The 23959-nt window shown below is 40.8% G+C and overlaps 1 protein-coding gene across 7 annotated transcripts in view; it reads right to left on the reverse strand.

Moving 5' to 3' along the window:
* The window catches only part of LOC105498806 (SECIS binding protein 2), a 41612-nt gene extending 19231 nt beyond the window's left edge, over positions 1-22381 (reverse strand). Inside the window, exons 1-9 of one of the 7 annotated variants that reach the window (XM_011771158.3) lie at positions 22256-22381; positions 21044-21189; positions 15769-15897; positions 15410-15551; positions 12516-12742; positions 8178-8259; positions 6431-6639; positions 2581-2703; positions 1181-1270 (exon numbers count right to left, since the gene is read on the reverse strand). In XM_011771158.3, coding sequence (XP_011769460.2) covers positions 1181-1270; positions 2581-2703; positions 6431-6639; positions 8178-8259; positions 12516-12742; positions 15410-15551; positions 15769-15897; positions 21044-21127 — 1086 coding nt within the window. In that variant the 5' untranslated portion in view covers positions 21128-21189; positions 22256-22381. Of the gene's footprint in view, positions 1-1180; positions 1271-2580; positions 2704-6430; positions 6640-7005; positions 7130-8177; positions 8260-12515; positions 12743-15409; positions 15552-15768; positions 16019-17397; positions 17488-21043; positions 21190-21698; positions 22179-22255 lie in introns of those variants that run through there. The other 6 variants (XM_011771157.3, XM_011771156.3, XM_011771155.2 and 3 more) reach the window with 6 other exon arrangements.
* Between the last annotated feature and the right edge of the window lie 1578 nt (positions 22382-23959).

Genomic DNA, 23959 nt, shown 5'->3' on the forward strand with positions numbered 1-23959 from the left:
AATAATATTAAATGCAGGCTCAAAGTCTGATATGCTTAAAACAAGTGTTATTTTTGAAACTGTTGTGATTTGGGTTTTGAGACTATATAAAAAGTTGTACAAGGAAGCCCAGTGATAACGTTCTAAGGCATGGTGTCCCATTTGCTTTAGTGCCTCTGCTTTGCTCTCCTGCCAAGTGTTCTTTTCCCAGACACCAAAAACCCTACTGGCTGAGGGCTCCCATCAGGGGAAAGTACCAAGTGCAACAAAGGACAGGCAAGGAGGCCTACTGCATGGAAGGAAGATGAGCAAATTAGCACTTTGGGAGGCCGAGACGGGTGGATCACGAGGTCAGGAGATTGAGACCATCCTGGCTAACACGGTGAAACCCCGTCTCTACTAAAAAATACAAAAAACTAGCCGGGTGACTTGGCGGGTGCCTGTAGTCCCAGCTACTCGGGAGGCTGAGGCAGGAGAATGGCGTAAACCCGCGAGGCAGAGCTTGCAGTGAGCTGAGATCCAGCCACTGCACTCCAGCCTGGGCGACAGAGCGAGACTCCGTCTCAAAAAAAAAAGAAAGTTAACTCACACAAAGGCTTAGAATTTTATTTTTCATGAATGCGAAAACAATAGTCTCCCTTTAAAAGGCAAAATGACAATGAATATCCTAGCAAATAAATGTCTACAACTACACAAGTTCCCCATCTAAATTATGACTCACAAGCTCCCTCATGAATCTGTGGGATAGATGGTGGAGTATGGAAGGAGAATCACCTCCACTTTAGCTTGTTTTGACTGCATAGAGTAAAACTGTGGTGCCTCTCTTTATTTTTCTTCTGTCACACATTACTGACTTGCAAAAACATTCTTCTGTTTCCCCAATAAACTAAATCAACTTTTTCCCTTTAAAGTTTCATAAGGCAGTATGATCCCCCTCCTTTCTGACCTAGCAACTACAGTTACTGATAATCTTATTATAAAATCACAATCTTATAAAATAATAGTCATTATAAAATAAAAAAATGTTATTTAGGAGCAATTCTATTTCAACATGCTGGGTGCAGTTCTCTCATGAAGGAATGAATCAAAACCAAACCACCTGTCTCTATACAGAGATGTCTGGAAAGCAGTTTTTCTCAAGCACTTAGTTGAGCCAGAAAAGTTAAGCCTAAAGCAACTGTGGTTTCAATCTAAAAATTACCTGTGGCTGCTGTTTAGATTGAAATTTCGGTGTCTCTATTCTGTCTCTTCTTTCAGATGCAACTGCCAGGTTGGGAAATTCCTCGGCATCCTAAGTAAACCACACACCCCTTTAGCTCTTTGTTAATGCAAACATACCAAGTGCAACCTTTCCTTTGCTTATATTTTCATTCTTCAGTAAGGTCCCACAAAAGTTCTTAAAAGTGATTAAAAAAAAGAAAAGCTGCAAAACTCTCACATAAGAGCTTCTGCTTTATTTAACATACAGCAAATTTAAAAGCCACCGTTCTAATACCCCTAGACCCAACAAAGAGAGTACCACCAATGATCTTGGTACACCAAGGGGTCTACAGAACTGACCTTGGACCACCTTGGCATGAGAGTATTCAACTACCTGTTCTTCAAAGGATTTTCATTAGAGAAACCATCTAGATTCAGTAGATTTACATGTTATCTCTGCTGAACCCAGGCTAATAAGTGGAGTCAAAGGCAACAGGCCTGCTAAAAAACAATTTTTTAATCACTTAAAAATGCCTATGTCATTTTGTCAATATTTTAGGTGCCTTGGAAAAAGATGGGAAACATGGGGCAGAAATATAAATTATTCACTTGCCTAAACCATAATGCTCTGCCATGGTAGGTTTTCAAACATGTAACCCAGCTATTCTTAAATGATGTTCTAAGAGCCTTGGTAACCCCCACCCCAAGTCTGTGGGAATGCCCTGGGCTTGACCCTAAGCTGGGCACCCGGGCAGCACCTCTGAGAGAGCCTTCGGCCTGCACAAGCAGCCAGGCCACCTGAGTCTGGTACAGCAATGTAAAGAAAACAACCAAGCACATGAGAAATTAAGTCAGAACCCAGACTGGCTCCTTAGAGTATATGAAATACTTGGAGTATCATGAGACAATTAAAGCATGCTTTTGGAAGTTCCTGAAATCTTCCTGACTTGGGCCCTCAATGGTTCTACAGTATTCTACATTTCTCTCTATAATGAAGCACTTTATAATAAGACTTTTGGATAGAAAAGGAGGCCCTGCAAAAGCCAGCATTCTAAAGCAAGAAAAAAAAAAAAAAACTAAAAAAACAAAAACAGGTAAAGCAGATAACTGAGGGGAAATATTAGTAATATGGCACACAAACTATTCAACTCTGATACAAGTAGTTTTGTCTCCAGACCATTCATTCATTCAGGTGTTCACTGAGTGGCTGCTCTGAGAAAACTGGGAAGCCAAAATGAAGAGGTGAGAAGAGTGGCTGGTTACTCTTTTCTTTAGCACTAAGAAAATGATCATTAAAAAGCCCTGGAGATTTTCACTTAGGAAACCAATATGAACCCAAGTTTCTCTTAAGAAACACCCACTTATTATATCACACAATATGAGTAATAAATATAAATGTACTTCAATCCTTGGAGGCTCTTGAACTGTCAGGACTTCATATTTTGATGTAGATTTTTCTTTCTTTTTCTTACTCTTTCTTGAGGCTTCATTTTGTTCAAGTTCGCTACCTTGTGATGCTTTAGACTAGAACAAAAAAATCAAAGCAAAAATCGTCAGTTTTTAGGGCAGTCAATAGAATGTTTAATACTATGTATCAGCAAAATTAAGATATCAAGTCCTATAATCACATGGCAATTTTATTCAGAGTTAGGTTCCTCATCCCTGTTTTTTAAAAAGCCAGCATTCACTAGAATAGTTCTGAAGGAAAAAAAGTTTGTTCAAATAGTTGTAATGCCCAATTCCTTTTGAAAACTGGTGGATTTGGACAGAACCTAATTTTTAGCCTGAGGAGATCATGATGTTCATGACCTTCCTGATCCCAGTCTAAGCTCTCCATGTAATTCTAGGCAGGCCATTTCCATCAGCACAGCCCAGTGGTTCGTCATCTGCACATCACACCTGTCTGCACAGCAGAATCACCCATGGAACCTTCAAATCAGACAAACACCTGGGACCATCCAAGGACTGCTAAATGTGACCTCATCATTCCTACAGGCCCCTAACCCCCCGGGCCTCTCCTTATCCAAGGTCAAATGTGCTTTGGCCATAGGGCCTTTGCACTGAAGCCCCTTCACTAGAATTTGGCTAGGGTGGGGCCGCTCCTCATCTCTATCTACCCGTTGCTTTCTACCCTTGGAATTTCCATGGTTTTCTCTTCAGAGCACTGATCACTCTCTGACGTGTCCTACATCTGTCTGCATGTTGTCAGCCTCCCTCCATCAGAATGGAGGCTCTAAAAGGGCAGGGAACTTTTTGTTTTAGGCCCTGCTATACCCAGTGGGAATTTACACTTCAGAAGTGAAAGTCTCAGCAGCTATTAAAGAGAGTATGTTTATCTACTGACCCACAGGAGCTGTCCATGACATTTTTCTAAGTGAAAAAGACAGGTTTAGGGGTAATGTGTATAAAATGATCACATTTTAAGAAAAACAAAACAAAACAAAACAAAACGAAACAGAGAAACTCCTCCCTCTTTGTTCATATTTTCATGAGCCTGAGGCAGGACATATGCCAGATTGCTAATGCAGGTTTCTCTGAAGGTAGGCATCAAAAGTATGGGAGAGATGACCTTTTCCGTAAGTAGATCCTTGAAGTGTTACATTTATCATTTCTGTAATAAAATTTCACAATACAGAAAGTTTCTTAAAAAACCATTTTGATCACTATCACTCCAGCTATGTAAAATGCAAAGCTATTTGGGTTAGAAGATAACAGGAGATGCTGATTTTCTTCTTATCTTTTAGAATTTTTCTAAAATAAGCTTTTCTTAGACCTATAATTAAGAAAATTTTTTAAAAAGATCTTGGGAAAATAAAACAAAATCTGTTAACTCTTAGAATGCTAACTGCATATTAGGAAAACTGGCTCTGAGAGTGACTTGGCAGCTGCAACAAAGAATTAGACAGTCGGGGGCCACGTGTGGTGGCTCACGCCTGTAATGCCAGCACTTTGGGAGGCTGAGGTGGGTGGATCACCTGAGGTCAGGAGTTCGAGCCAGCCTGACCAACATGGTGAAACTCCGTCTCTACTAAAACAATACAAAAATTAGCCAGGCATGGTGGCGGGCACCTGTAATCCCAGCTACTTGGGAGGCTAAGACAGGAGAATCCCTTGAACCAGGGAGGCAGAGGCTGCAGTGAGCCGAGATCATGCCATTGCACTCCAGCCTGGGTGACAGAGCAAGACTCCATCTCAAAAAAAAAAAAAAAAATTAGACAGTGGGCTGTTGTCCAGCTTGCACCTGGCCACCCAGAGGAGCCATGGAAATAGGCGGTAGGCTTCACAGAGAGCCAAGTTCAGTGTGTACACAAAAGGAAGGGTCTCTCCCTTACATATACTGCTTTCTCTCAAATACATGCACAGAGCAACGAGGAACAAGCATACATCTACCTTCATTCTAATTGTCACCACTGTAAATACACAGCTACCATTTATGTGGAATGGGCTAATTACATTTTTGGAAATCAAAAAGTATCCCCATACTCAAAAAGAAAGGAAACCGTTATGCTAAACAAGACCACATTTCAACCCAAAATAATGTATCCATACACAATGAAAATGAAGAACTGTATCTAGACCAATAAAAAAAAGGCTCTTGAAGAAACAGTTCTAGGAAACAATAAAAATGTAACTTAAAGTTGGGTGTGGTGGCTCATGCCTGTAATCTCAGCACTTTAGGAGGCTGAGGCAGGACTGCTTGAGCCCAGGAGTTCAAGACCAGCCTGGGAAACATGGCAAAACCCTGCCTCTATAAAAAATACAAATACTAGCTGGACATGTTGGTGCATGCCTATAGTCCTAGTTGTTAGAGAGGCTGAGGTGGAAGGATTGCTTGAGCCAGGGAGGTCACAGCTGCAGTGAAAAAAAAAAAAAAAGCACTAAAATTACTTAAGGGAAAAAAAAATCTATCCTGAATGCTATCATATAACAAATAAATAAATTCCACTAACCAAAAATCAGTAACATGTACCACATGATCATAAAATGTGGAATTCAATTATTTTGCTTCTAGTACTCTTATACTGGTAAAAGTCATTTAAATTCAACAAAGACTGAGGGAAAAAGAAGCAGAAACTTTACACACCAGAGCAAAAACTTATGCCAACATTTCTTCTTTAAAGAACTCAAAATGGCTGACAGACATTTTAAGTCGATAGGTCCAAAATGTACATTCTCACTCATAAAGAAAAGCTATCACTTGTATTCCTTGACTCACAACCTATTCTTTATTCAACGTGCAAGTACAACAAACTCAGACTAGTGACTACAGTATAGAATGAAACCCACTTACAGTTAGGATTTGGAGGGATTAAAAAAAAAGACTATCCTGGCCAGGCACAGTGGCTCATGCCTGTAATCCCAGCACTTTGGGAGGTCGAGGTTCACGGATCACCTGAGGTCAGGAGTGAGATTAGCCTGGCCAACATGGTGAAGCTCCATCTCTATGAAAAATACAAAAATGAGCCAGGCATGGTGGCAAGCACCTGTAATCTCAGCTATTCAGGAGGCAGAGGCAGGAGAATCGCTTGAGCCTGGGAGGTGGAGGTTGCAGTGAGTCAAGATCATGCCACTGCACTCCAGCCTGGGCAACAGAGTGAGACTCCATCTCAAAAACAAAGACTATGCAGTAGCACAGAAAATCAAAGTAATCAAAATGTGATGCACATCTCCTTTTCCCTAATCTTTTTTTAAAATAGTACCATATATATGTATCTATATATAACATAAAACACACCATCTTAACTTTATTTACTTTTTTTTTTTTGAGACGGAGTCTCACTCTGTCGCCCAGGCCGCAGTGCAGTGGCACGATCTTGGCTCACTGCAAGCTCCGCCTCCCGGGTTCATGCCATTCTCCTGCCTCAGCCTCCCAAGTAGCTGGGACTATAGGCACTTGCCACCATGCCCAGCTAATTTTTTTGTATTTTTTAGTAGAGACGGGGTTTCACCGTGTTCAACAGGATGGTCTCAATCTCCTGACCTCGTGATCCGCCTGCCTTGGCCTCCCAAAATGCTGGGATTACAGGCCTGAACCACTGCACGCAGCTCATCTTAACTATTTTTAAGTGAACATTTCAATGGCATTAAGTACACTCACACTTTGTGCAACCATTATCACCATCCATCTTCAGAAACTCATTTCCTCTTGCAAAACTGAAACTCTGTAGCCATTAATACATAATTTCTCATTCCCCACTCTACTGAGCCCCTGGCAACCACCATCCTACTTTCTGTCTCTAGTGACACGTACCTTTTGGGTAGGATGAACAATGTGTTTTTCTTTGTTGTAGGAACGATCCGAAGATAAAGCTTCAGAAGATGGTATACTAACAGTTTTAGGATCTGCTGATGAAGCAATGGTCTTTAAGTTTATCATAGAAGTAACATTTTTAGGGGCTGGTGACAGTTCTGTAGATAATGTCTGTCGAACAACATAACCCATTGGTGTCCAAGATAACTCTGCTCAAAGATAACCAAAATTGTTGAACAATCTCAACAGTAAAATAGAAATTCCTTAGTTACTCAAACATGCATTACATGAGGTAACTGCTCAGAGCATCATTAAATGTAGGCTATCATTGAAAACATCCTCTTGGAAACTATAGTAGTCACTAAACTTGTTTTTCTTCTTGGGGCATGCATGCTGCATTTTTTTCCCTTTTAACTTGTAAGGTTAATTTTCCTGGAAACTGGTTTTTTAACCTGGGGGTTGGAGATGGGTAGACAAACAGTAGTTTTAGTCAAAAAACAACAATCCACAATAAATGTCCACGTGGCAAGCACACAAAATTAACGAACTAAAGATCAAATTTTGTCCCTACTAACCTTGAAGTGTACCTTTAACATCAGAAGTCAAAGATCACTAGACTTCAGCTATCACAATAACTGGTAATTTATTTCTTTTAGAACAGAGGCATAAGTACAGCAACACTACTCCTTTAGGTGCCCATGAAACTCTATATACAGACAAAACAAAAAGACATCTATCAGGACACAGGCAGGTGAACACCTGTCAGCAGCCTGTGGCTACCCCTAAGGGTAAGACAGACTGTTCTCCTCACTACAGAACTACACATCCTCAGAGCAGCCTGTGAAGTACAGACCATCACTCAACCACATACATATCAAACATGAGAACACAGAAGAAAACACCCTATGAATAAATTTGGAATCATTTTGTAAAAGTGTCTGTTAGGACAAGCTACTGTAAAAATTTCAAAGCAGGGTACTTGGAACTCTCTCTGAGTATATTACTTCTTGGCCAGGACAGGACAGATGAGCAGTCCTTACAGTGTGACAGGAGGCTCCCATGACCCCTGCAGGTGTCTATGGATTCAAAACCGTTCTTCTGGAGTACAAACGCGTTAGTTGCCTTCCCTACTCTCCCTCTCTCATGAGACCACCTGGGAGTCTTCCAAATGCTGTATGAGGCAGGACTGTGAGGCAGGTGAATGCCATGGCAAATCTACAGAGCCAGATGACAGAGCTGCACAAGTGGAAAGCAAGGCTGCTCTCTGCACTACAGCTTTTTAATTTTGAAAAATGGTTTTCATAAAAATATGCTATCTTAAAATGCAATATGCTTATTGTTTATTTTAAGCAAATTTGTTTGAACTTTGAATAGGGCAAATGTTGACAGGTATCACCCAAATAAACAACAGCTCTTTGGGGTTCTCAATTTTTAACGGTCTCAAAAACTTTTGAGAATAGGCAATACTAAAGGAAGTAGTCACTGCTGAGTTCATAAAATTTCTCACTGAATTGGATGTATACTTCATTTAGAATTCCTGTCTCTTATTTTATACTCCTTGTGTGTGGATGTGGGATCTCATTTACTTACTTTAACTTTCTAAACTAATATTGATGTTAGGTTACTCACAAGTCATTAGCTGTCTTAAGGTTTTACAACAAAAACCATTTCAATTGCACTAGAGTTAAAAATGAACTTAGAAAATATATGACATTTAAAAAATTAGTATTTTTGTAGCCACTTTTACCTCTTGTACATGAAGGAGAATTGGTAGCAGCATTAGCAGTTACAGATTCATTTGGGTTATTATTTTTCACCACTATTTCACCCTAAAAAGCAAACACATTAGATGTCATCAGAGAAATGCAAATTAAAACAAGGAGATAACACTACATATCAAAATCCAGAACACTTTGACAACAGAAATTCTTATTCATTGCTGGTAAGAATGAAAAATGATAGTCACTTTGGGAGATATTTAATAGTTCAGCAATTTCTTATAAAACTAACCATACTCTTACCACATCATCTAGCCACTACACTCCTTGGTAATTATCCAAAGGAGGTGAAAACTTATGTCCACACAAAAACCTGCACACGGATGTTTATAGCAGCTTTACTTGTAACTGCCACAACTTGGAAGCAGCCAAGATGTCCTTAAGTAGGTGAATGGGTAAACTGTGGTATATCCAGATGATGAATTATTATGGACCCCTAAATGAAATGCACTATCAAAGCCATGAAAAAACATGGAAGAAACTTAAATGCACATTTCTAAGCGAAAGAAGCCAATCTAAAAGGGCTACATACTACATGATTCCGGCTATATGACATTCTAGAAAAGACAAAACTGTGGAGACCATAAAAAGATAGTAGTTAGCAGGGGTTGAGGGGAGGGAAGGATAAACAGGTGGAACACAGAAGATTTTTAGGGCAGTGAAACCACTCTGTACCATACTACTACGGTAGACACACATCATTATGTATTTCCCCCAAACTCTTAGAAGACACAACATCAACTGTGAACCCTAATGCAAACGATGGGCTTTGGGTGATGATGATGTCGATGCAGGTCACCAATTGTAACAAATGCATCACTCTAGCACAAGATGTTGATAATGAAGGAAGCTCTGTGTGTGTGTGTGTGTGCAGGCAAGGGGCATATGGGAAATCGCTGTACTTTCTTTTCAACTTTGCTGTGAACCTAAAACTGCTCTCAAAAATAAAATCTATTTTTTTAAAAAAGCCAAAGCAGTTATTTTCCATTTCAAATTCCAAGTAATCATTTAATTTTAAAATATAGCTTCCCTTGCCATTCTTAAAATCTGCAAAATATATGCTAATTAAAATTTCCAAATATATAAGTACACAAAGCGAAAAGTTAAATTACTTCCTTCAACTAAATCTCACTCCCTAGAGGAAAACACCACCCACATCTATAGCTTCATTAGTATCCTTCTATTTCTTTGCCTATAATATAAACACTTGTGTATCATATTTTTATATGAATTCCCATAATGGAATCACACCACACATAATATTGTGGCAACTTTTAAAAAAACTTTACCATACCACTGACAAACTTTCCAAGTTGGCACAGATGCACCACACAACTCTTAAAGCTGCAATGATCCCATGTAAATGCAAAAGCCATCATTCACTAGGCCCACACACCGAAGTCCAATAGTCCATCAAAATGTCCACAAAGATAACAAATGTAAGCCTGCAATGTATGCCCTGTTTTATAACAAATGTGAACCTGCAATGTATGCCCTGTTTTTTGACAACAAATGTAAGCCTGCAATGTATGCCCCGTTTTATGAAGACAGAAAGTTGTCTCACATATTAAACATAAGATATACAATGACACTATGTGTATGGGGGGATCAAGTATATTAAAAAGGCTCCTCCAAGTGACTAATACCAGAGGTAAAAGTAAATTAAAAGATTCAAAGTTGAATCCATTAAGTAGATAATGGATTTAAAATAATTTTTAAAATTCATACGCTTCACAAATTTACCCATTTGCCAATTCACAACATGAGTCCAGGAATAAAAAATAATATTAAAACACAGCCTGTTCTTTTAGTAAACATAACTTTTATGCTCACCAAGGTCAGTAAAAAATTAGAAATAGCCTACCTGTTCAAGAATGGTAAATAAATTATACATATCAGTATGAGAGATCCAATGCAACAGCTGTTTTTAAAAAATACTTAATGACATGGAAAAAATACCAACAAAGTTTTAAAAAATTCAAATGTAAGACTGTACATATTTATAATCATACAGTGAAGGAAATTCCCACAATAGACCATTTTTAAAAGACTATGTGTCAAGCATGCTTTTCTTTTGGTTGTACAATTTCAGACAAATATATATATTTTTTGTCACTTACAGACATTACTAATATCATCAGGAAAAAGTTTCTTTTAGAAGGAAAATAAATTTTTAAAAAGCCCAAACGTAATTCAAGAGTGCAAGTGACTATTAATAGAGCAATCAGTATGTGTATCTTCTATCTTACTTCGTATGTTCAAATACATTAACAGTCACATGTAACAAGTGGCCTTGATATAAAGTACCAGTCATACTCCTGCTCACTCCACGAGCCGACCCTGAGGCTTACACAGCATCCTGGACTACTTCTGTAGGGTACTCATGAGAGCTGTACGTGATGAAGACCAGGAGCCCTGTGGCTATTCAGCCACTGCACAAACCCAGCCTGGAGCCCGTGGAGCAGGTCAGATGGAACTATGATTTTTAGATAGCCATCAGTTGGCCTGACTTCTCCCAGCTCTTTGACAGTAAAACACCATGCTACAACAGTGTGAGGTTCAACAGTGTGAGGGTCCTGCATGCAAACTGCTACACAATGGCGTATCTTCTACACATTACCAGCAACTGTCACTGAGCCTTCAGGCCTTAGTGTCCAGGCATCTAACAGAAGTCCAAGGGCAGGAAACAAATCCTTTCTCAACTCAAGAGGTAAAGTTAACAGGTGAGACCTGTTTTCTTTATCTTTCTTCTTTCTGCTTGCCTTGGTACTGGCATGTACTCCACTGCTCCTTCAGTGGAAATTCATCAGAAGCCATTTTAGGAACTACTAACTAGACACCATTTCTTCCTGGAAGTCTCAAATCAATCCATTTGAGAGAAATGCCTCAACTTGGTGGACTAAAACTTTGAGATCAAATGTGTAACAAAGTGAATTACCTGCTGTAATAAGTTTTCCTGAATTTGCTGCATCATTAACAAGACAAAGATGTAGATAAAAGCCTGGAAAATTCAGAAGTTACACTACGCAGTTTTAAATATTACTACAGTTAAGTCCTCACTTAGCACCATGGACAGGTTCTTGGAAACTGTGACTTTAAACAAAACAACATAAAACAAAACCAATTCCTTTTTTTCATCACCATCAAAATGATAGTGAAGAAAATGTTACTGGAGGACCTACTACGGCCTTTCATTTAACGTTGCAGTTTCCAAGAACCTATTGACAACATTATGTGAGGACTTTATGCATTTCAATTTTTAAAAGTCTTTTTTTTCTGTATTGGAAAAAGTACTACCAGAATGCTAGAAATAGTGTGTTGAAAATGGGCTGTCAAAGCAGCTAAACTCTGCTAGAATCTTTTCCTTCTGAGGCACTACGACACCTTTCAGCTACCACATAAAAAGGAGTATACTAGGTTGGGCATGGTGGCTCAATCGTGTAATCCCTGCACTTTGGGAGGCCGAGGCAGGTGGATCACCTGAGGTTAGGAGTTCGAGACCAGCCTGACCAATATGGTGAAACCCCATCCCTCCTAAAAATACAAAAAAATTAGCTAGATGTGGTGGCGTGTACCTGTAGTCCCAGCTACTCAGGAGGCTGAGGCAGGAGAATTGCTTGAACCTGGAAGGCGGGGACTGTAGTGAGCCAAGAAGCCAAGATCGCACCACTGCACTCCAGCCTAGGCGACAGAGTGAGACTCTCTCCCCGCAAAAAAAAAAAAGCTATACTAGGTGATTCTTTTAGAACACTAGCTGCAACCGGGCACGGTGGCTCACACCTGTAATCCCAGCACTTTGGGAGGCCACGGCGGGCAGACTGCCATAGCTCAGTTGTTCAAGACCAGCCTGGGCAACATGATGAAACCCCGTCTCTACTAAAATACAAAAAAAAAATTAGCCGGTCGTGGCAGCGTGCACCTGAAGCGTGCACCTGTAGTCCCAGCTACTCCAGAGGCTGAGGCAGGAGAACTGCTTGAACCCGGGAGGTGGAGGTTGCAGTGAGCCGAGATCATGCCACTGCACTCCAGCCTGGTGACAGAGCGAGACTCCGTTTCCAAACAAACAAACAAACAAACAAACAAACAAAAATAAAACAATAGCTGCACTAGATGTTACAGCCTCATTGTAAACTGTTCTAACAAAGGTCATCTAAGTGCACAATGAAAGGTCTCCCCCAATGCATCCTCCCCAGCTCCATGGACATCAAAGCCCACAGCAGGATTTAATGTGTAATGTTTGAAGTGAGACAATTTAAAAAGTGTGTACCAAGGAAAAAGAAAAAGTAAGAGAGAAACCCTCACCTCACCTTTGATAACACTGCAGCTGGTTTTACTACTTCTCTTAGAAGAGAAATGTCGGTGGAGGAAGAGTGGACAGGTCCCCACTTGGGTTGCTTCTGTATCTCTGACATATTGTTCTCTGCACCTTGCAGTTCAGGAAAGTCCAGTGTGGTAAATTCAAACTCAGGTTTGGAGGTAGATACATTTTTTGCAATGATTCTGGATTTCCTGTCTGTTCGCTTATGGTAACCATCTGTAATTACAAAATTAAGAATAAAAATTTAGTTACTGTTTGATGACCAGTACTCAAGCAAAAATTGCAGAGTAGAAAGACTATTGCTATCGATGCGACAGGTTGTTGTCAAAACACCGTAATTCTTACCAGTGTTGTTCACCTTCCTTTGTAAAAGTATAAAGGTTATAAATATCAATCACTCTGGTTGGGCCATTGTGCAGAAAAACCAAAATGCACTGCACATTTTAGGAGTATGTACAATCACGTGCCACATAGTGATGGTCTGGTCAACAATGGATTACGTATACAACAGCCCCACAAGATTGTAATGAAGCTGAAAAATTCCTATTGCCTACTGGTAATGTCATGGTGCAATGCATTACTCACATGTTTGTGGTGATGCTGGTGTAAACAAACCTACTGAGCTAACAGGCATACAAAAGTATAGTACATAGGATGATGTATAGTACATAATACTTGATAATGATAATAAACAACTATATCACTTGTTTATGTATGTATTATACTTTTTATCTTTGGAGTATATATTCCCTCTGCTTACAAAAGAAAAATTTGGCCAGGGCAAGGTGGCTCATGCCTTAATCCCAGCACTTCAGGAGGCTGAGGCAGGCAGATCACTTGCAGCCACGAGCTCGAGACCAGCCTGGTCAACATGGTAAAACCCCAACTCTATTGAAAATACATGCCGGGCGCGGTGGCTCAAGCCTGTAATCCTAGCACTTTGGGAGGCCGAGACGGAGGGATCACGAGGTCAGGAGATCGAGACCATCCTGGCTAACACGGTGAAACCCCCGTCTCTACCAAAAAAACCACAAAAAAACTAGCCAGGCGAGATGGCGGGCGCCTGTAGTCCCAGCTACTTGGTAGGCTGAGGCAGGAGAATGGCGTGAGCCCGGGAGGCGGAGCTTGCAGTGAGCCAATCTTGCAGAGATTGTGCCACTGCACTCGAGCCTGGGCGACAGAGTGAGACTCCGTCTCAAAAAAAAAAAAAAGGAAAATAAAAGAAAATACAAAAATTAGCCGGGTGTGGGGGCACATGCCCCCTAGCTACTTGGGAGGCTGAGGCACAAGAATTGCTTGAACTTGGGAGGCAGAGGTTGGAGTGAGCGAGCCAAGATAGCGCCACTGCACTCCAGCCTGTGTTAACACAGTGAGACTATGTCTCAAAAAAAACCCAAAATGACAAAAGAAAAAGTTAAGTATAAAGCAGCTTCAAGCAGGTGCCTCAGGAGGGATTCCAGAACAAGGCATTGTTATCACAGGAGATGACAGCTCCATGCATGTTACTGTCCCTGAAGACCTTCCAGTGGGACGAGATGTGGAGGTGGAAGACAGTGGTGATACAGATGATCCTGACCCTGTACAGGCCTAGGCTAAGGTGTGTGGTTATGTCTTCGTTTTTAATTAAAAAGTGTAGAAAGTTTAAAAAAAATTATAGAATAAGGATGTAAAGAAAGAATTTTTTGTCCAAGCCAAATATTTTTGGTTTTTCTGCATGTTTGTGTTTTATTACAAAAGGTAAGTATCATTACAAGAGTCAGAAAGTTAAAAAAATTAAAAATTTATAAAGTAAAAAAGTTACAATAAGCTAAGATTAATTACTGAAAAAAATACTTTCATAAATTTCATGTAGCCTAAGCGTACAATGTTTAGAAAGTCTACAATAGTGTACAATAATGCCCTAGACCTTCACATTCACACACCACTCACTCACTGACTCACCCAGAGCAACTTCCAGTTCTGCCAGCTCCATTCACAGTAAGTGCCCTATACAGGTAAAATATTTTGTATCTTTTAACTATATTTTTACTGTACTTTTTCTATATTTTGATACACAAATACTTACCACTGTGTTACCGTTGCCTACAGTATTCAGTACAGGAATATGGTATAAAGGTTTATAACCTAGGAACAATAGGCTGTATCATATAGCCTAGCTAGGTAGTCGGCTATACCATCTAGGTCTGTGTAAGTACATTCTAAATGCTCCCACAATGACGAAATCACCTAAGGGCACACTTCTCAGAATGTGTCCCCATCAGTAAGTGAGGCATAACTGTAATGCTAAGGCTGATGAAATAGTTACCTTAACCTGACTGTGCAGCTGGGCATTTTAATTTTTCTTAATATACATTTTAGAGTATTGCAAATTTAAAGGGACTCTAACGAATTTTCTGTGCTAGTAACTTTCCATCTTTCAGTTTGCTGGAATAAACTAGAGGGAAGCAGGTAGCATAAAACGCATAACCTCTTTCCCATCTTTCTCCTGAAATGCAATGGATAAGGTAGGCTGCAGCTTCATGAAGCCCCTCATTTAATTATAAGACCAGAGTTATTACAGTTAATAGTTAAAACATCCCTTGTACCAGATGGTTTATGAGTGAAGTCAATGAAAAGAGAAAAATGTATATACCAAATAATACAAATTATAGGCACTTAAGATCCCACAATGCAACAGGTACCAAATAATAATCCCATCCCTGGGAAGAAAGACCTCTAGAATTGCTTAGGAAGTCGGACGCCCTAAGCTGTGTCAGGCCCGGTTTTCATTTCTTGGAGTAGTCATAATGAACAAGCCCACAGAAACAGCTGTACACACAGCAGGAATGTCTCTGGGGCACATACGGCAGGCTGGCATTATACTACATAGTTGGTTATTTTTACCTGATTTCAAACTATTCTCAGCATAAATGGACAAATGATGTGAACCTCTAGCTGATTTTATCTCGGATGACATAGTTCCATCAGTTCTTTCACTGTCAAACTTTTGCTGATCATACGTTTTTTTCTCATCATAGGTTTTTTTCTGCAGGAAAGATTAAAAAGCAACATGAAATAAAACCACCACTATAAAAAGTTTAAAGTGCCAAAATCTTAAGTATTCATAATTCAACAATTTTTAAAAGGTTAAATACAAAAAAATACACAGTGCTTAAATACGATGTACAAATTTACCATTTCTTTACATTTTAAACATTAAAGCAACCAACTAAAGGACACAACAAAATGACATCATTACTCACCTTAAACAGAGCTTTCATTTCTTGTGGGAGAGGGCACACGTTCTCATTTTGATGCTTCACTGTTTGAAAACTTCGGTAACAACTGGGATGGTTATAATGATACTGGGAGCCAGGCACTGAGTAAACATTCTGTGTGGAGTCAAGGGTATAAGGAGAATAGGCATATGGATGAAGAGTTATCTCAGAAGATAAATACTGAGGTGGAAAAGTTGAAGCTCCAAAGGCCATGTCTTCAGTATATATTTTCTGCCTAAGTAAAAAGTGTAAACTTTAGTTGCAGATTTCATACTGCAAACCAAGAAGCTTTTCTGTAATAAACTAATTCAAACTTAACATTTAATATTTTTGAGAACATTCACTCTAGCGTTGAAATATCCTTAATTAAAAGCCAAATAAAATCTCTGAGTGCTTCTTTCCTACAAAGAAAGATGTTGACTCTATTTTTTTCACTAATGAGCTGGAAGTCCATAAGAAACATCAACAGGGCCAGAAGATGCTCCAGCAGCTTTTCACTCAGCTGCTACCAAGTATTTGGGAAAGCCCTTCCAGCAACCCTGGCCAAAATGCCCCAAAAGACCATTCTCTCGCTGAGGGAGGACGCAATATCCTGCAATATCTCCATCAGGCCTGCTGCAAATGGTTTTCTCCAGCACTTCCCTGCTCCAAACCCACCATGACATCCTGCGCTTTGCTGACTGTCAGGGCCAGAGTGCAAAGGAGACACTGCATGGCACTGTGGATGGAAACTACACACTTACTAACAAGATGGATGCCAGCTTTGAAAGCTGCTATTGCCTCAATTTATCCCAAGCTGCTAGACTAAACCAAAATATAATTTAACACTAATTTTTCATTTTTAGCCAATTTGATACAAGGCTACAGGTTTCAACCTTTTCCCCATGAAAGCTGATACAATGACAAAATGCTAACTGATTTAAAATACAAATAGTGACCTCCTCATTCCAGCAAATGTTTCTGTTAATTTCCAGAGCTATTCCAAAATGTACCAGTACACTGAAACGCAGAAAAATCCAAACCTAATCATGACACACCCTGTAAGACCTTCAAACTGTTACGCGGTCAGGAGCTATGAGCATAAGCACTGCTTACTAGAAATCATATTTCTAATGCGCTGCAAGTAAGAGACTATACTGAATAAGAAAGGAAGACTACAGGCTCTACCTATAATGTAATAATGTTTACTGCTTTCACTTCTATCCAGAACTTAATCATGTATTACCTCATCTCACTGTATACTATTTCATGATATGTTAACTTAGATTTTCTAAGATCTTTTACTTACAGGTAAGTAACTTTAACATGAAATATTCCCAATTAAAAATCAAATAAAACCCTTTTTACTGACCTTTGTCCCACAAAACAACTGGCCTAGCACTGCTCCAAACATACAGCACTGAGGACTAGCTCTTTGTAGAAAAGAGGCTCAAAGCCTCATCCCACTGCCTACATGTTCCTGTGAATTCTGTGCTGTATTTTGTTTGTAGTTCAGAAAAGCTAGTGGGGTGCAAGTGTCAGGGAAGGTGGATAATCTGTTCTTCATAAAAGAAGATGGGTTGACAGAAAAAAGAAATGTGAAAAAGACTATTCCCAAGTCCAACAAATAGATACATGAACAGATAAATGAAATGTAGCTAAAAAGGAAAGCAGGGACAGGGTCCATTGGTTTTGACGACTGCTGCCATCCAGGAAATTTTCAGCCAGGAGTCAGCAGACCTTGGTTGGGGTCCTAGCTCAATCACAATCCAGTTTTCCATTCTGGATAAGTCATCTGGGTTTCTGTCCCCTCACCGGTCCTTCCTCCTCTGGAAAGTTGGTATTTTCCATTTCCATCCAGTGCAAACACAATTACATGCAGAAAACAACACAAAATACAGAATATCAAAGCAGTAACTCACAGCATCTGGTGTGGCTTCAAATGGCATATCTGGGAAATTCCAGATGCCAGGAGTGGTCCAGATGACCCTAAACCCACAGTAACACACCTGTTTCTCATTCACTGTCCTACGCTGCCCCATCCGCACTAAAATCAAAATGTCTGAGTACCTGTGCAATACCTGCTGGTCTTCTGGCTCCACTTCCCTTTGCCCCTTTCCTACCAATGGCTTCCAGGTCTCCCAGTACCTCCTTCTTGCCTCTTCCTCCAGGCACCCGTTGGGTCTGGCTTGACCATCACATGACTTGAAAAGCTCCCTGGCCTGGACTTTGCTTGCCTGGCTCTCACCTGCCCTCCAAGGCTCTATCTCTGTCTTTTTCCCTGGTGCAGTCTCCTCTGCACCCTTCTTATGTCACCCATCAGACACATTCTGAGTCAGAACCTCTTATCTTTCTGCTTACAACACCCACAGATGTTGTATACCACTAGTTCTTCTCATAGCTGATCTGCTTTAACTCAAAAACATCATTTGGTGCTAAAATTTTCACAGTATATTGACAGATGGTGAAAATGCTCAACTACCTCTTGTCAACAGCGGTAGTAGTTTTAGAGAACAGCATGTTAATTCTGGTTCTGGTGCCACCTATTCGAATCAGTATGAACAAACATTTCTAGCTTCAGTTTCCCATGTGCAAAAATAACATTACATCTGCCTGCCACCTCATGGATTGTGGTAACCATGAAAGAAGTGAAAGTATACAATAATACCCAAACAAAAGGCACACATCCTCATACATGGGTTACACAGGACTTGTCACAAAGGATATACGATGACAACGGACATTACTTGGAACAAACTTGTTTGCATAGGCAAATTTGATTATCAGTAAATAATCAGTATTTTCCAAACATGGCAAATGTTATCTGTCAGACTACTTCTAATTTCTTTGTCTTGTCCTATAACATAAATATGGAAGAGTCTGGTATGTTCATTTTCATCTCCATCACTTCAAAACTATGGAAGACTTCCAATAATTAATTCCAAACGAATAAATGAGCATCCTTGAGTGCACTGTGAAAGGTACTGGAGGACTGATTCTGGAAAAGGTTACTATACTTTCTTTAAGGAAAGATGAGGGAAGGGGACATACAAAGATGACTTAGGATGCTATGTAGTTGAATAAGTAAAAAAAAAAAAAAAAGGAAATAGTTGTTTCAGAAACTTCTATTCCTTTTGTCACAGCAGCAAGATTACATTTACATGTAATCTTGACTATAGCAATGCAATTTTTAATCTATATTAGAATTGCCCAGATAACCAATTCTCAACTATGTGAAGTCTCATTATTTCATCCCCACTTTAAAGGCTCTTTTCCTTTCTAACTCTTCCTCTTCAACTTAATGCCTTCCTTATCCTTGTGTTCTTGCCAGGCATGAATACTTTTCCTTGGTCATAAATCAAAGCTAAAAAAAAAAAAAAAGAGAGTTAAGAAAACTTTTTTTTTTTTTTTTTGAGACAGAGTCATGCTCTGTTTCCCAAGCTGGAGTGCAGTGGCGTAGTCTCAGCTCACTGCAACCTCCATCTCTCAGGTTCAAGCAATTCTCTGCCTCAGCCTTCTGAGTAACTGGGATTACAGGCGCCTGCCACCACAACTGGCTAATTTTTGTATTTTTGTAGTAGAGATGGTGTTTCACCATCTTGGCCAGGCTGGTCTTGAACTCCTGACCTCGCGATCCACCCGCCTCAGCCTCCCAAAGCGCTGGGATTACTGGCGTGAACCACCACACCCGGCCAAGAAAACTAATTTTTAAATTCAGCACTGCCCATTCTTGAGTCTCTGATTAGTCTCCACTCATGTTACTGCCAAAATGTTGCTTCAGCCATGTGAATGTTTTCCACAACTATTTTGAGTAACTGGAATACCACCTAGCAGATGGCTTTGAGCTCTTATCACTGACACATATTTTTGTATTTTGTTATGTGAGACACTCAAGGTAGGGAACAACTCAGGTGAGACCCACGCCAAACTCCCCTTTCCAATGGATGAAATGCAGTGGAAAAATAGGGTATTCCTACCAAAGACCAAATTCCAGCACATAAAGGTAGTGTTTCAACTTTTGTCAAAAAAACACAACTTTCAGTATTTCCTAAATACACCAGACAGCTCAATGATTTTCTTATTCATTATAATTCTCATTCTTGCAAATATAATTCTAGAATTTATATACAGTACAAACTATTTTCAATCACACCATGCAGGCACAAATAAAAGGAAACAAGTTTGAATCATATCAAAGAAGAACAAAGCACAAGGATTCTTAGATTAGAACTACACCTGATGCAAATCTTAAAAATAGGTCTACAAATAAATCTACACAATTATGTGAAAGATTAATGTTTTTTGTCTAAATTCAGCTACAAGAGGAAGCCATTTTGTAAATACCTAGAGAATGAATCTTGAGAATGAAAAAGAAAACGTAAGGAAAAATATAAGCCTTCTTTCAACTCAAATTTAGATGAACTTAAACCTGAAATGTGTAAAATTCCTCTCCATATAACAGATATAAAGTAAAACGGTGGAAAGCAAAAGTCAACAATTTCCAAAAAATTATCCACACAGAGGCAACTATGGTTGCTAGTCCCCTCCCCTTCCCTGAACAAGATTTTAAAACGTTAACCTTAAAAATGAGGAGTATGTTTATCTGGTCCTTCCTTTGCCCTTCCTTCCACATTTCATCTCCCATTAGATACATGATATAATTTTAAACCATATGAACAAATGAACCCTGAAACGGGATTTTTTTTTTTTTTTTACAAGGTTTGAGTGTAGTGGTGCAATCTCGGCCCACTGCAATCTCCGCCTCCCGCGTTCAAGGGATACTCCTGCCCCACTCTCCCGAATAGCTGGCATTACAGGGGTCCACCACCACAGCTGGCATTACAGGTGTCCGCCACCACACCTGGTTAATTTTTGTATTTTTGTGGAGACAGGGTTTCACCATATTGGCCAGGCTGGTCTTGAACTCCTGACCTCAGGTGATCAATCCACCCACCTCGGCCTCTCAAAGTGCTAGGATTACAGGCGTGAGTCACAGCGCCTGGCCTGAAACTGCATTTCTTACTGACAAATGCAATGCAGTCACTATCACTTCTTTGCCGAAAATAACAATGAGTATGAAGGAAAAAAAGGGGAATTAAAGCTTCTGTTTTTTGGCACAGTTTACAGTTAAGTTGTGCTACTGGCTCAGACTCTTCTTGACTGAAGAGCATTCTCTGCCATCTGCAGAACTTGAGTGCAGTAACTGCCGAGTATTTGAAAGTCTAATCACCATTAAATCCAAAAAGCAAGTCCCAGGCAAGACATTTAGAAAGATACATACTCGGTCACTGGTGGTTCCTGAACAAACGGATAGTATGTGGCTGCAGAGCTGGGGAAGACACATGCTTCTGAGGACTCTAACCATGCCACATTGAGCCCGGCAAATCTGGGGACAAATGGTTTGACATCTGCTGATAACTTGATGCCCTGAGGAAAAAAATGAGGTTTTGGCTACAAACATTCAGAGATCAAGCAAATGTAAACAAACAAAAAACCCAAGACGTGTTCCTAATAGCCCCAGAAATGTTCCCGATGTTGTTTAAACACTTCTGCCTCGTAAAGACAAGCACCTGCTTGCTAACGATTTCTCCCCAATGCTTTTTTTGTTAGAAAAGGCAGTAGTCCGCAAACATTAAGAGTTCAAGTGGAAATAAAATTTAACCCAGGTTATATAGTTAAGATCACACCTGATAACGTTTCTGCAATTTTAATATTGGAATAAGGGTGTTTTACCAGAGATTCACTTAGAAATAACAGAACTGTAGAAGGCACACAGTACAACTACTGCAGTCAAACATACACGTGGAATGTTTAACTACAGCACCCAAAACACACTGCAGACGTTTATTTCCATTACATTTTCTTGAAAAAGTTGCACAAAAGCATATGCATTTTACTCATGAACCCCTAAGTCTTGCTTTATTGAAATATCAAACCTTGCTTTGCCAGAAAATATCACCACGAGCCTTTGAAATTTGAATTCAATAGATTTCTTTCTTTAGTTTTTAGTTACTTCGTAAGACATTGACTTTCACCGACAATTTTATGGGTCTGAAAATAATGCATGCGATCGCCAGGGCGCCTTCTAGTGGCAATGCTGAGTACGTAGACCGGAGAACGACGTTCAGAAAAACGCAGGGTCCTTTAAAACAATCTATCCGTTCCCAAGAGCGCGGGAAGCTCGCCAGAGTACCCCCGCCCCGACTGCGGGGAGCGCGGCGCTGGGCCGCAGTCACTGCGCTTGGTGACATCGCACCGTAGACGCGGCGCTAACTGTGGGCGGGGTCTGCGGCCGCTGACCGCCACCCCAAGGCGGACCCTGGGCGGGGCGCGAAGATCGTGGCCACCCGGTAGGGCGCTCCCGTGCCGTCACCAGCATCCGACCCACGCCCGTTGGACCAGCCCAGTCACCGCCCGACCGAGGCCCCAGTGCGAGGCAGGCCGACAGGCTGAGGCTGCCGAGAGAGTCCCCGTCGGCCTGGGCGGCCCTTACCTCGCTTTCGGGCTCCCGCGGCCCCTCCGACGCCATGGCGCGAGGCGCGGAGGAGGCCGCGTTAGGGAGACCAGCAGCCGGCTGTCGGCTGGCCTGACAGACAAAGCGTTTCCGCCCTCGCAGGCGACGCCAGGAAGTGCGTCACAGAAAAGCGACAGAGCCTCCCCTTCCTTCCGGCCGGAAGTACGCGGCGGCCGCGGCCCTGGACCTGCGCGGGCTGCACGTGGAGGGATGTGGGGAGCTTGCGGGAAATGCGGATCCCCCAGTCTTCTGGGCTGGGGACTCATAGTAGCTTACGGGAATCTCAGATCTGCCTTTTATTGTTGGGATATTCGAGATAGTCTCCACCAAGGCAGCAGCGACTAGAAACTGAGGCCGTGATTTACTCTTGTCCCCTGGGCCTCAAGAGTCTAGGCGTTAGGACGGGATGGGCTAGTCCGGAAAGGCCTCTCGCTGAGGTGACCTTTGAGCAGTCACCTGAAGAGGAGGAAGATTTACTAATAAGGAAACTGAGGAGGCCGACGTTACTCCCATCCCTGCCACTGCATTTCCCTAAAATTTCCTCAAGATTGGTGACTTACAGGAATTGCATACATACCCTGTAGGTCCTGCAAACCTGGAAAGCCTACAAGACTCTATTGGTATCCTAAATTTCCAGAAACGTTAAGTTTGTAAGTAGCCACAGAAAATAATTTAAATCGCCGCTTGGTTTCTTTGGAAAATTAAAAAAAGTGCTAAGACATGGTCAAGAGATAGAATAGTATAATTTTCACAAGGAAAAAAACAGTTCTACACAGAGCAAATTCGTTAAATACTGTGAGAAATGTATAAGGTGCAGCAGGGATAGGAGGTTGACCGAAAGCACAGGGAAGAATGCAGTGGATTTCAATAGATGGAGGAGGAACTTCCCTCACTCAAAGGCTTGGAGGAAAATGCAAGTGGGTTTAAGGGACAGAAAATGTCAGCAAAATAGGCCAAAATAATGGGGATTGAGGCAAATTGTAGGTTTCCTCTGTCCCTTGCACAGACTTTTATTAACTCTACCATTGAATACCAAGTATTTCAAGCAAGTGAGACAGATGCAGTTCCAGTTTTTTCAGATTTCTGTCCAGGTCTCAGTTCACTACACAGCCTCTAGCAGAAGTGAACCTTAGGGTCTGGTCCAGCAGGAATTTATGCTGGAAGTTGAGGGGTAGCTGTCACCTTTCTTTCAGCACTATTGGGTCTACCCGAAAGTGTAATGAAGTTTAATTTTGTCATTTCTGTTGTTACCTGGGACACATCCTGTGGTGGTGGCAGTGAGGTGGGGGAAGTAGATTCTAGGTTGCTGCTAATCACAACCTTCAAAATTCATTGCGCTCATGTGTAAAGACACCCTTTCTTAACCAAGGGACCTGATGTATGCTGGCTGCTGATTTGTTTCTATAGCATAGCAATTAATTAAACAGCCTATGTCTGCATCTAACTCCGAAAACACTTTCCTAGAAGCTAAAAAGGCAAAGGTGTTTTACAGTGTTTTTGAACCTTTAAAAATGTGGTGTTACTTTATAGGAAACATTATCCCTACCTTGGAAATGTAGATGAGGATAAAAAAGTTAAGAGGTTTCTCCCAAGACCACTAGTGGCCAGTGACAGTGAAGTAGCCCAGATAGTATTAATTTGGGCTTTCCTGTTCTAGCCAATTCTCTAGGAATTCAAGAGGTA

This window comes from Macaca nemestrina, chromosome 14 (assembly GCF_043159975.1).
Source record: "Macaca nemestrina isolate mMacNem1 chromosome 14, mMacNem.hap1, whole genome shotgun sequence".
Lineage (NCBI taxonomy): Eukaryota > Metazoa > Chordata > Mammalia > Primates > Cercopithecidae > Macaca > Macaca nemestrina.